At 38.1% G+C, this 14,312-nt stretch overlaps 1 protein-coding gene across 1 annotated transcript in view; it reads left to right on the forward strand.

The window, feature by feature from the left end:
• The first annotated feature begins 9,682 nt into the window (after positions 1–9,682).
• Positions 9,683–14,312, forward strand: part of C7 (complement component 7) — a 25,916-nt gene continuing 21,286 nt past the window's right edge. The window contains exons 1-6 of the mRNA XM_017823685.1: positions 9,683–9,825; positions 10,118–10,173; positions 10,689–10,764; positions 11,744–11,885; positions 12,663–12,804; positions 13,605–13,743. Of these exons, the coding sequence (XP_017679174.1) occupies positions 9,820–9,825; positions 10,118–10,173; positions 10,689–10,764; positions 11,744–11,885; positions 12,663–12,804; positions 13,605–13,743 (561 nt within the window). The 5' untranslated portion in view covers positions 9,683–9,819. The remainder of the gene's footprint in view (positions 9,826–10,117; positions 10,174–10,688; positions 10,765–11,743; positions 11,886–12,662; positions 12,805–13,604; positions 13,744–14,312) is intronic.

The following is a 14,312-nucleotide window of genomic DNA, read 5'->3' on the forward strand; positions in this document are numbered from 1 at the left end:
ATTCTTAGAGGGGGTTTCACTGCCTGGCCTCAAGCTCACAGAGGAGGTTGCATGGGCCTTTGGGCTGAGCACCAGACCAGGTGTGTGGGAGAAAGCCACAAGTTCCTTTATAAGGTGACAACCATTTTCTTCTCAGTTGTGTAACGACAAAATATTCTTGTCTTGTCAGTATTATTTTGATAAAAAACAATGTATATTAATCTCTTTTTGCTTGATATTGTTGTCTTAAACCTTTGTTGCATTATTAATGCACAAATGTACACAGAAACAGCTAGAACTGGAGAGGTACAAAAAACATTTGAGCCACCACTGTGTGGTTTTTAGTCTGCATCACATTCCAAGTGGAAAGGCCCAGCTTCTAGACATTACATTGCAGTAGAAAATATTCTAGTGAGTTGTGAGGAAAATTTTTGTACCAGTACACATTGCAAAGCATGGGACTTCGTTTTCCTTCAGATGGTTTTGGAATTTCTGAGAAAAGACTGGGCAAATGTTTGCCTAAAATGACTTAGGTGTGGTGGATATTGTAGTGGGAAGGCAAACAGTGTGGATGACCTTTTGAGGTTCCTTCCATCCATACTCTTGTCATGCTATGATTTGATAAGAACCCTCTAAGTATAGAGACATAACTATCTCTTATCTCTATGACTGTTAGTTTCTCAGAAAAATGCATTTGACCAATTTTGTACTTGGAAAGAAAAGGTCAGATCTTCACAAATTGTGCCTTCAAATTGGTTTTGCTTTTCCTGTTATGATGGCTGGCCAAATAAATGCTATGGCCCCTTTCTTATAAGCCCGCTGATAGGCCTGCATTTCAAACATCCGTCCTTCCTTAGAATGAGGTAAGTCTCTGACTTGCATTTTCAGAGTTATTCTAAAGTACATTCGATCTCAAAGATTATTGAACAAGTGAAAAGGAAATGTCACCTACTCCTGTATGTATGTATGTATGTTTGTATCTCTCTGTGTAGACAGATACACATCGATGGTATGCACTTAGCTGTACTAGAAATGTTTTCTTTCCTTTCTTTTTTCATAAAAATTAGGAAAATCTTGTCTGATTTACAGCGAGACATAGCCTATATCTAACCCCAAGCATTGTGGATGAAATCTGCTAAATTGGAAGCCGAGTGTCTAAACTTTCAATGTCAGTTCTTTTATACTTCCAAATGTTCTGTATGACCGATACACGGGCAATATCTTTGGAAAAGAAATACAATATCAGCTGGTTGGGAAAAATCCAACTCCTTCCTGCAGAAATGTTGAAGAAAAAGTCTATATGAGAAGCTCAGGAAAGGAAGCCAACTTGAATTTAAAGTTATATTCAAACAGTTGGCTATCTTACCATCTAAATTTTCTCACTTTTTATGTGGAATTGCTTGCCTGGTTATGTCTCTGGCATCGCATTCCCTTGTGTTATTCAGCTGTGCTTCAAGTGCATGTGTGAATGACTTTATCTTTAGTAAAAGTATGATTTTACTAAATGTGAATGATTTTACTTATCACCAGCCATTCCTTAGGACATGACCTGACGTTCTTCTCCTGGAAATGTTGGAAAAATGCACATGCATGCCTTATTACACTGCCTTCTGTCTCCCAAGGTAGGCAGGTAATTCAGTTTTACAAGATCCATCCAGGTTTAGCACCTGTTAGTGTTAAAAGCACGGATACGGCATGTACCTGGTACAGTACATTTTCAAACTTTTCATGTATGTTGCAATTAGAAGTATCCAAGTGTGCGAATAAATGCAAAGCTGTGCATAAAATGTGCATTAGCTAAATATAAGGTGTCTGATTTTCTTTCAGAAATATGCATTTACTTCTCACTTACATTTACTGTTAGTAAGTTTCAAGTTTTACTTTAGATCTAACATTCAGGAAGAAATCCCATGTGTCTGCAGTAAAGTGGAAGGTCAAAGAAGAAAACTGAGACACTCATGTTTAATCTGCAAACCAGTAAAATAAGCCTACTACGTTAGTTGCTTATATATTTGTTTACTTTATCTCATATCTTGCTTTAGGAGTCCTAAAGAATTTACATTTTTCTTGCTCTAGGACTACTGCACATGACTGCTTTCCCTGGTCACTTTGTCTCTTCTCTAGAAATAATAACGTAAGCTCACTTTAAAGCAGGAAAACCTGACAGTTACATAGGTCTCTTTACCCTCTATGGAGTTGTGGGGTTTACCTTTAATATTTTTATATGAGACACAAACTGTAAGAAAAAAAGGCTTTGCAGTGGAACAGACAAATGCAGGTTCTATATTTACTTAAGATAAAGGCTTATTCCCCGAGTAAAGTAAGTTCACATTTCTTCATCAAAATCACTGTTGCATTTTATTATTTTCACTGGCTTAAAACCTTCCCTAAGTACAAATGAATTGCTAACAAAGGTCAGCTCAACTTTGTAGTTGCAAAGGCTATCTTCTGTTTATTCTGGAATATGTTTTCCCTGTATCAGGCATTTTCAGCTTTGCATTTACTGGAACTGAGGCATACTGGCTCCATCAGGGAATTCCCCTAACACCCATGCACAATTTCCCTCTTACACTACTTTGCTTTAACAAAAATAGAGGACAAAACAGTGCCCAGCCTTATTTGTGTGTGCAAAGAGGACACTAAAAAGAAATGGAGCTTTATGAATGGCACTGATGCAGATGGTGGAGAGTATGGCAGTATGTACAGGTTTGGATTTGGTTTATCAGTGTAGTTAGTCCTTATTAACTAATTGCGCAGTTTTCAGTTGAGCTTGAACATATGTTAGGAAGAGATATAGCCTAAACAGTGTCTGCTCAAGAATGGAAAAGTGTCTGAGGGAATGTTGCACTGTGAAAACGTCACAAAACTATGACAAGTCCAAGCCTACTTATTCTGTATTACTGTATTTTAACGGTAGAGTAAAATATGGTAATCCTTGCAGCAACTATATTGGTAATTTACCTTTTCTGCTCTATCTCTCAAGCATTTAACAAGTTTGTAATTCACCTCAGTCAAAACTGACCACCAGCCTTTCTCAGGGTACCTTTCTCATGGCTGATATGTGTTTTTACATGGAAGTATTTCCCTGCCCTGGTGCTGTGGTTTAAGCCCAGCTGGCAACTCAGCCCCACACAGCTGCTCACTCACCCTGCACCAGTGGGACCAGGGAGAGAATCAGAAACGTAAAAGCTAGAAAGCTCGTGGGCTGACATAAAGACAGTTTAATAGGGAAAGCAACAGCTGTGCACACAAGCAAAGAAAAACAAGGAATTCTTTCACAGCTATCCATAGTCAGTCAGGTATTGAGCCATTCCCAGAAGAGCAGGGCACTATTACACATAATGGTAACTTGGGAAGACAAACCCCATCACTCTAAATGTCCTCCCCTTCCATCTTCTTCTCTCCACTTCATATACATGACTATGATGTCATGTGGTATCGAATATGCCTTTGGTCAGTTGGGTTCACCTGTCCTGGCCATTTCTCCTCCCTATTTCTCATGCATCCCCAAATTCCTCACCAGTGTGGAGGGACAAAAAGCAGAAAAGGCCTTTGTTCTGTGCAAGCATTAATAACAAAAACATCTCTATATTATCAACCTTGTGTTCAGGACAAATCCAAAACACAGCCCCATACCAGCTACTTTGAAGAAAGTTAACTCCACTCCAGCCAAAACCAGTACATCTGGCTTGATTACTGCCTCAGAAGACCAAACTCTTTTTTTTTTTTTGATCATTTATAAAAATATCAAAATCATTTGCAAGTTCTAAATGTCTGGACATTGCTGTTTCCTGAATGTTTTTCCCTAGCTATTAATTGTTCTACAGAGCCTCTGCCTGTATTAGAAACACCATACTTTTGACCACTCTTATGACGGTCTTTCAACCAAATGAGCACAGAATGGGATGTCTTTTCAGGCTAATTGGGAACAACTGTGATCTCCAGAAACGAAGATTCATTCAGAGATGTTTAGTGGTATGATCTCCAGTACCAGATAAAAGCATTTCTGATTTAAATAACTCCAAATGAACCTTTTTCATCCTGATCAAAATTGGTATATAACAATAATTGCGTGGCTGGATAGGAAGAATTTGTCTGAGAATTTTATGTCTGGAAATTAAAAAGTACATAATTAATATGGCCACACTGACCTTGCACTTCAGTGCTGCTCCTTGTAACTGAGCTGCAAGTACAGACAGAAGCCAGAATAACACGCGAAAGGCCATCGTGTCAGTTTTAAGAGCTTATAAGCTTTTTGTGAAAGAAATAACAAATGATGAGCACTTCTAAATTTCTCTGAAGCTCGGGTGAATCTCTACAATTATATCATCCCTTTCTTATTACTGGTATATGTTTTCATCTATTGCAGTCTGATAGTGGTTATATGCATAGTCAGTCAAGAATGGGGGAGGGCAGAAGTCAATGCTGTGTCATTTCTGATTCTACAGCCTGTTGCATCTATTAAAGTTTGCAAAACCTTGCTTTATTTGTTGAACTTTGTTTCCCTCTGGAAGGTATCTACAAAAGCTTATCCCAGAAAGTTTCTCAGTAGCAGTTAGGGTAAATTACTGACTTCTCAAGTAAGCTGAAAAAATTTTAATGAATTTCAGATAGTCCTAAAAATGTTGTAGTTCAAAAAGACATCCTAATAAGATCTGTTTCTTTGAAGTCCTGCCTTCATTTTGTTCCCTAACTCTCCTTTATAGGAGAGGAATCTTTGTTCTGCTTATTGAAAAACATTTTTAAGGTTTTAATTTCAAGATACTTGGAAATTTTCAGAGGGAGACTGATAGACTTTGATGAAAGATTTTTGTTCAAGGTCTGCTTCAAGCATTTTAGCTTTCCAACTAGTTACAATAATAATTCTAGAATATATAATGCACATACACCACTGACTGAGAAAGAACCAGAAATATAAAAGCATAGGCAAGGTCACTAATGGCTGATGTTGGACATTCTGCTCACTCTAAAGAGAAATAAGAAAGAGATGATATTTTAAAAAGCACCAAGACCTCAAGTTAAAAGAGATCTGGATTATCAATGTGAAATACTGTCTCAGGCAGTCATATAAAGCTGCTCATTAATTTATTTAACTCTAGAAATTAAATTCATAGTAAACAATGTAGAAAAATGCAAGAAAAAAATCAAGAAAAACTTAAGTCATTGGATACTTGTGAAAAATTGGCCTTGTCCAGCTCTGAGGATTAATTGCTTAGAACAGGCTCTACATTCCTCCATGTGGTTTAACCTCTGAGACACTTCTTTATACATTATGTGTGGATTTGTGTCACTGTTAGAACAAATGCAATAACAGAATCACAGAATATGCTGAGTTGGAAGGAACCCACAAGGATCATCAAGTCCAACTCCCGCCCCTGCACAGGACCATCCCCAAGAGTCCCACCATGTGCCCCAGACTATTGTTCAAATACTTCTTGAACTCAGACAGGCTTGGTGCTGGGACCGCTTCCCGGGGGAGCCTGTTCCAGTGCCCAACCACCCTCTGGGGGAAGAACCTTTTTCTAGTATCTAACATAGCCTGTTCCATGTCACTCTTCCTGTGTTAGCTTATATAAAGTGCTCAAATTATGACATCACCCCTGTGGTTCATAAAATTCACCTATTTTATGTGTGTGAGCCCTCTGTTGATGCACACGCAAGTGAGAGCTTATAGATCTGTTGTAGACACAGTACCTCTGCTTTTGCACACAGCTGGCAGATGAGCTCTCAGAAGAGCTTTTGCGGAAGACCTGAACCCTCTGAGCTCTTTGGGCAAGATTTTTAGCTTTAGAAGGACTCAGAGTGGACCTATGCTTGCTTCCACCCCTTGACGATGAAGACCACTGAAAATCTCACTCATATTTATTACCCATACTTTGTTTGCTGTCATCTCCAAAGGCAGATGGTCTGAACCTAAGCAATTTTTATAAGCCTGAAGGTGGAAGGTCTCAGGGAGGCAAGTATCAGTAATGGTAGAAATGAAAAATAAATATTCAGTTTAAATGAAAACCTAAATTAGGCCTGTATGGGGCAACTGATCACTAGATAACACAGTGCATTTGTATGCCACCGTCCTGTCCAGGAGATTCCTGGGAGGCAGTGAGCAGTAGAGTGATTTATATCTGATAGTCTAGCATAAGCAGCAACCAGAAGAATTTGTGCAAGATGTTGGTTCGCTGACACTTGAGCAGATGCAGTGGCTGGCTGCATCTGCAAGCAGAAGATTCTCCCATTGCTTTCCTTCCTTGCCCACTTCTCACCTCTTTGGTGAGAAGTCACATCTTTCTTCTGTGACTGTATGTTTTTACCTTCTCCGCGGGTCTGTTGCTCACCAGGCCTTCCTGAGAGACATTCTAACTCAAAACCAGCACAAAACCACCAAGGGTTTTTGTTTGTTGTTCTTGCTTTTTTCTTCTTCTTTTTTTTTCTTTCTGGGTTTATTTTCTGTCATTGTAGTAAATTAAACTGGCTCTCAGAGAGGACTGAAGTGTGCCAAAGCCAGCACCAGATGTGCAGAAGGAGCGTATGGCAGGGGATTGGGCGTAAAAGCAGGCAAAGATGTGGAAAAAACCAGAATAGTAATTCGACTTCTGGGGCAGAATCAAGCTGCTGAATTTCTTAGACCACATCTTGTGGTCTAAGATCAGACAATAATTCTAAAGAACAGTACTTATTTGTTTGACCTTTGTGTACATACAAGCTGAAATGTCTGTGCTTTAGACAAGTCTGATGTATTATCAATATACTGCTGAAGCTCTCTGAATTTTGAATACTAATAACATGAGCTCTTCTAACCCAGTTCTTTCAAACCAGAATCCTCACAGCCCTTCATTGTTTGGTGTAGTTTCTGCAGCATACAGATTCCAGTATCTAAGGCAATATCCTTCTACAAGGTCTCCTGAGAGAGAATAATTTCCATTAAAGTTAGCACAGCAGTAATGCTACTTGACATATTTCATGGAGACACATCCCAAGGCATTGTCATTAATCCTTGAAATGCAGCAAATACATTAAAAGCAAAACAGGCAATTAAAAAGCTTTAAAAAAATAAATACGGCATTAGCATACAGAAACAAATACAAAAACTCTCCAAATCAATTTCACAATTCAAAACCATAATAACAGGATGTTCTTTCTCCACTCAGTTGTCACTGGAACCTTGGCATTTGCAGCAGTCACAGAGCACAGACTGTCTTTAGGGCTGTAATACATAATGAACTTGGACAATGAAGACACAAGACTATTTAAAGCTTGGTAAACTATTGAGTAACCTTAGCATCAATCCTATAAAAGGCTGGAAGTCTACAGGGAAATATCGTTGATATAATTATATTCTGGCTGACCTTAGTGTGAAATAGAATACAGACAATACCATTTCATGCTGTCTCCAGACCAGGCAGGATATCGTTAGCCCAGCAAGTGAAGCATTGCATTAATCATTCCTATGCTAGAATTATCATTTGGTGCAAGTCAAGAAATGCCCTGCCTTATGGCTATTCCTTTGTGTCTCTCAAATTACGCCTCTTTCAATCCTCTAAAACATTGGTTTTAAGTCTAAAGGTGGTTTATTTCTGAATATACAGTAGAAATGTTTAGCAAGAACTAGAAGTTGCAATGATAAAACACACTTTTTACAGCAAAATGGGTACTAGATTGTTGCAATTTTCACTAACAGTAAGGGAAAATTAACTTCAGCTTCTCTGTGCGTTACACTCCGTCCTTCACTACCATACAGTAAAGGGAAGTAATTGGGGAGCTCCCCAATCAGGCCTTTTATTATAATTGATGTTATTGTAGAACTTACTGTCAGTCAAGACTGAGACTGTACCAGGTGTTCCATAGTCTGTCATCAGAAAATTCAAGTGTAAGTAGATCATCATGCACATTGCCTTCAGTGTCAATAACACAAAAAAAGTAGAAAACTAAACTGAAGTATTCAGAGCATAAATGCTAAGTAGAAAAAAAGGCTGCTATAAGTACCCTATGAAATGGAACAAGAATCAGCCATTCACAATTCCACTGTTGTAGAGGAGACTGAACATCTACCCACTGCAAAACAATGAAGTGCCATGGGACCTCTGGACTTCAGTCCAAGGAGGAGCACAAGTCCAGTTCTAACCTCCCTCTGTTTTGCATATTTTGGTTCCATTTTTTTGCTTTTGTTACTGCTGAAACCAGGATCAATAAAAAAGCAGGATCCTTTTTCCGAATGAAAGATAAAATTGTTAGGTTGAAGTACCTGAAAATGTGTGCTAAAAGAACTATTATACAGCATCTGCCAAAGCAGCATTTTTGTCTTGCTGAAATACTTTTTGCAGGAAGACATTCCATCAATAAAAGTTCATTTAAATATGACACCCTTTACTATTAATGATTTGACTACCTGTTAATTAAGACCAGACCCCTGCCACCACACACACTTTCTTTGCTAGCTCTACTTATGTTTATTTGCATGTTCTGTTTGGGACTAAATTACAGTAAATCTTTATCTTGAGGGTTATTATAGCTAATGATGTACTTACAGAAAGTGAATTTGCTATCTAAGCTACTACAACAGCTGACTGCAAGATCAAGTCATATGTCTGGAGAGATAAAATATTCTTTGGAGTTTCTGTGTTCTGGGCCAGCTATTAAAGGTCTTAACTTGGTTTTAATAATTTCCTTTGTAGGCAAATGACCACTGTCAGTGTTGCACAAATTGCACAAATTGGTCATAAACTAAATAGGAGCATGATGTTTTCGATAAAAAGCAGTAAAATATGTACGGAAGTGATGACAACATATGAACTACATTATGTAAGAGTTTCATAGTTACTAAACCTGAAAAGTCCCAAAGACTCTGGCTTATCTAAATTGGCTCTAAGGAGTGGACATACGCATCCCTCACATGAATGGAGTATCTCCTTAAAAAAAGCAGACCATGCCAACAGAGTGAAGGGCTTAAAAGTCACCATGTAGTGATGCTGCGACATGAAGCATTTAGTCTTCTGAGGAGTGTGCAAGCAGTTCAAAATTGGTGTGGTATCTGAGACCTAATATATGAAGAGTTTTCACATAGAAGTGCTACTTTTCTATGAGGGTGTTATCTGGGCTACACTAGAATAAATTAGTGTAGATTTCTCTAGCAGTGGCATTTTGTTGCTGTTACTGCAATGGGTCAGCTCTGGAAAGTGAAACAAATCAAAACTAAAAATAAGAAGGCATGGCAGGGTGAGGAAAGAGAAAATGAAGTACTCTTCTTCTGTATGAGTATCCCCGCAAAAAGCAGGTGGAACCAGGCCATAATTGACCAAAACTTGCATTCAGATCCGTAAGCTGATTTTCAGTGTGAAAACTGATACAGAAAAATCAGCAAGACTTCAGTGGAGAATGAAGATTTGTGATTAGCAGTATCAGCTTTATCAAGAGCAGCTCTTCCTACGGAAGCTGTGAACTCAGCTGTGATGTAGTGTGTGGATCTCTGGGATATCTGAAAAATCTTGTTCAGAGGAAAGAAACTGTGAGAGAGAAGATAAGGAAAAGTGATGGTTCTTCCAGTAAGTGCTCCTCACAATTTTCTGCCAGCCCCAGTCAATACATCCAACACTTGATTTGTATATCTTAAAAACACTGAGCAGTTCCCAAAGCAGACTTCATCCCTGGGGAGGACTGGATGGGTTAAGGTTAAAATTCCTTGGCAGTATTCAACCATTTTAGGGAAAGAAAAGCAGAACAGCAAGGCAGAGTGAGAAGACATGAACAGCAGCAGACAGACTGACTGACTCCTTTGACTGCCGAATTGAGAATGCTGGAAGTGCATATTCCCTGGTAATTGCTGTATATCTGAGTATTTCATCTAACATGAAGGTAAGACAGTTGCTTACTTTATTAGTACTGATAAAGTTGAATATGTCAAGTATAATGACATGATTTTGTATGGAGAAATAGTTAGCTGAAAAAGTAATTGGACAACACTGCAAGAAATAAGAAAATTAAAAACAAAAGCTTGCACAACAGCTGAGAAAATAAGTGTGAACCTCTCTTATTTCTTAGATGATTAGTGTAAAAATTGCAGAAACCTTGAATAGCTGTATGAGCTGAAACAGGGAGGAAAAAGCAGAAAAGCAAAGTAGTTTGCTTTTACTTCTCTTTTTTTCAGGTGCTGGGGATTTTTCTGTTGCTGGAAGTTTCAGGCTTCTTTCCCATTTTTGCCAGGTGAATATATACTTAACAAACTATATGCTGAAGGCTAAGCATGTATTATTAAGGTGCATCACATAAGGCAGGCCTTAAAAGGGTCTTCAGATGTATTTCCTGGGACAAATACACACTGTTTGGTGTCAGTACTGCCACAGCCATCAGTGGCACACACAGCCCCTGTCAGCTCCCTGATGGGGACTGCCCTATCCCTGATTTACAGTGTGAAGCTGGTCTTTGAAACTTGTTTTATAGTTGCACAGAGTCATTGCTGATCTTTAGACTGGGAAATGTGTCTAGTTTCTTCTTTTGAGTGACCAGAAAACCTAAGCTGAGACTGATTTCATTCTTATCTATGAAAAGCAAATCCAAGTGATTTTATAGAAAGCCTGATCATAATCCTAATCGTTATTGAAGGTCTGATTTACTCTTTGGGAAAGTTTTGCACTCATGTTTATGGATGGAAATCACTGATGATTTTCCTCTCTCCCTTTTTTTTTTTTTTAATTCAAAAAAACTGCCTTCTGGAGCAGCCCTTCCCCTCCAGTCCATTGCCGCTGGAATTCTTTTGGCCCTTGGTCTGAGTGCAATGGCTGTACTCAAAAACAGGTATAAATGGACACATCTTTTCTCTACTCATGACCTCATAAGCATATGTGATTTTTTCTCGGTAACTAAGGAGCCACTGTATCTTTAAAACCCTAAATCAGGTGTCACACAAAAGCCCCAGCAAAATGAGAAGGCTAAAGAGCAGAGAACTCAGAAGATAAATTCTTAGTCTCTTCCCAGTATGTTCCCTTTCAAAGCTAGGATGTTTATGTTGTAAAGTAATTTGTGCTCTTTTTATTTTGGTGATGGCTTCAAAAAGCTCAACTGAACTGTTTGGTAAACACAGACATTCCTCCACTGATGCTGGTTTGTACCAATTTCACTGATTTTTCATTAGTGGTGTCACATCTCAAGGGAAGAAAACTTAGTTGTGAAGTGTTACCCTTGATGAAACTAAGTTGATGATTTTTACATTGAAACTCTATTGATGTACAAGACACTTGCTTTTGATTTTCCTTTTCATGTATTTTGATGTTACATCAATTAAGAACAGATTAGTCAAAACTGAAGATGTGCCATGAGACAGTACTTTTTTTAGAAACAAAAAGTAGCCCTCTTGATATTATATTTTACGATCTTTTTAAAGATATTTTTTACTCTGAGAAACTTTAATAACAAATTCATATCAGGCATGATTGGTCCTATTAAGAATGTAAAAAAAGCCAGAAATTTCTTGGCAGCTTTCTCTTGTCTTCAGTTATGTATTACATTTTTGAATAAACCAAGCCAAGCTTATGCATCAGTCTAAAGACCTTATAGATAAAGGAGTTGTCTTTCTATTAACTTGAGGGTTCAATTAGATTCTTGGGAGTTTCAAACCACCACACCATATTATGTTAATAGCAGGTGTGATTGTTCTCCAAAAAAATAGTGAATATCTCATTTCCTTACAGCAGCAGTGCAGTAGCATTCTCTTGACACTAGCACACTATTCCTGCTTTACAGTTGGATTTTCTAAAATCTCTTGATTTGCATTCAGGTTCGGAGACGGACAGTAGCAGTTTATGGCCAGTATGGGGGAACCCCCTGCTCTGGGGATGCCTTTGAAACAAGACCATGCACCCCCACAAGGGGGTGTCCAACAGAGGATGGCTGTGGTGATCGGTTTAGGTGTTTCTCAGGTACAATCCAAGATTTTTTTCACCATTTTCTAGTCATGAAGTTAAGAAGAAAACCTTGTTATCTTTGAACTTTAGTAAATGGGCAAATGTCTTTGCAGAACTCTTGATATACAGATGAATTTGATTTAGGTAGATGTTTCCTTTTTTCCCAGCCTTAACTATGCATGGATTTCATTTCATCTGGAGCATTACAGAGCATTGCAGATAATATGCTGTAGCCCTGGTACCCTCTTTAATTCATTCTGCCTTACTTATTTGCCCCAGAGAACAGTCTTTTTCGTTATGAGAAGGTAGTTAAGGAGTGCAACCTTAGATGTGATCGTTTGAAGCTGTTCTGTGCTATATCCAAGTATCTTGGAAATCACCTGGAAACTAATGCTCCGTAGAACAATCATTGTATCCAAGCAGCCTCCATTACCTTCACAGAAGAGCATATTATCTCAATAGGTAGACATTTATTACAGAGGACCGTGATAAATGTGTTTTGGTGCTACCAGAGAGATAATCACAGTTAATCTTAAGTGATGGTCAAAGGGTGAAAGATTCGGAAATAAATCTAGAAGTCAACTGTTTTATTGATATGTCATAAGCTTCAAATGGTTGTGGTTCCCTCAAGTGTGCTGTATTCAACAAGCCGTTTTGGGCACAGACTGTTCATTGTGGGAGTGAATATGCTAATTAATGTAATAGATAAATAGGACTTCTGCTTTGATTTTAGGTGATCTGTTTTTAAATTAACAAACACTCCTTTGCCTGTGCGTGTTTGTTCTGATTTAGGTCAGTGCATTAGCAGATCCCTTGTGTGCAATGGCGATCAGGACTGTGAGGAAGATGGTGCAGATGAAGATCGATGTGAAGAGAAGAAAACTGTATGTGATATTGACAAAACACCTCCAAATTCAGAACTCACAGGAGCAAGGTAATGTTCCGTGCCAGGCTCAATATTACTGGTGCCACATACATTTACATTTTGATGTGTTTACAAGCTCTAGATGTACAGATAGACTTCCTGGGCTTATAGTAAAACATCCCATATGCAAAAGTGTTCGGTAGAACTGCCTCCATCATGCCAGTGGCTCAGTATAGCCAGAATGTAAAGGTCCTTTGATCTGAAGCACAGAATAAAGCTTTTAGTCTTTCATTCCTGTTACTGAAAAACAGCTTTTAAGATATAAAATTAAATTTCAACTAATAACCCCTGATTTACATCATGGAAAAAATGAGTCAGCAATGCTCATTCTTTTTATTCACTGCTGTTGCATTTAGTACTGTAGATCCATGTGGATTTCTGTTTATACATCCCATCTGCAACTTAGCAAAATAATTATCTTAAGTATCTTTCGTGTTGTTATATCCCTTGTTATGCAATATACTTCATATATAATAAAACCACCCACATTTTGGGATGGGTGGCCTGCTTTTTTCATGTTGCAGTAATTGCTTGAACAATAGAATTTAAAATCAGTCGAGATAGACACGAACGTGTTAATGTTAAGACATAATGAAATATGTTCATTTGTCTTGACAAATCCAACATTTCACTTTCAATATTGTAGCATGCTATCCATACTGCAGTTCTGCATGTATAGAAGTCTATCAGGTGATAACCCCTTTTCTTGGGTAAAAGATCTCACTTTGCAGATCCATCATTCAGTTATGATAGCTCTGTAATTTTTGGCTCCCTGTCTTAATGACCTTTCATATTTTTTCTTCTTTTAGCTTTGATGCTATTACTGGTGAGACCAAGGGAAGAGTCATTCACACAAAAAGCTTTGGAGGGCAATGCAGAAAGGTCTTTAGTGGCGATGGGAGAGAATACTACAGGCTGAGTGAAAGTGTTCTTGCTTATACTTTCCAGGTATGTTTCCATTAAGCACAGCTTTGTATTTACACTCATGATTAAAACTGGGAGAATGATGCAAAGCTTGCGGGGGCCTTTGGCAGGTATGTTACCTAAACACAGCTCAACAACACCTGTTCCCTCTCTGCAGTCGCTTATTATTTGAAATGCAAATTGGTGTATGTCTTGCTAAAATAAAAGGAAAAAAAATTAACCTTGAATATAATTTCTAAATCTCTCACAGTTAGACTGAATGTAAAGTGATCTCCCTAGTATAAGTATAAGTAATGGCTTGAATCACCCTAAGAAATGTTTTGGGGGTGAAATGCAAGGCTTTGGAGAGCTTTGTGTGAATCTTTCAGATATGCTTTGGTTGAAGTCACTGTCTGAGAAATTCAATTTGTCTCACTTTTATCAAAATGTTACAGTCTGATGAGACTGGACTGTTTGCTAAAGAGGATGAGTTATGAGGTAGACCAAACTCCTCCCTCTCTGCAATTGTAATGTCAAATTAAAGGGCTTTACTCGAGGAAAATGTGGAAAAAAAACCAGAAGAAATAACAACCCTTTATTAAAAGATATATGTA

This window comes from Lepidothrix coronata, unplaced genomic scaffold, assembly GCF_001604755.1.
Source record: "Lepidothrix coronata isolate B3197 unplaced genomic scaffold, Lepidothrix_coronata-1.0 Scaffold104, whole genome shotgun sequence".
Lineage (NCBI taxonomy): Eukaryota > Metazoa > Chordata > Aves > Passeriformes > Pipridae > Lepidothrix > Lepidothrix coronata.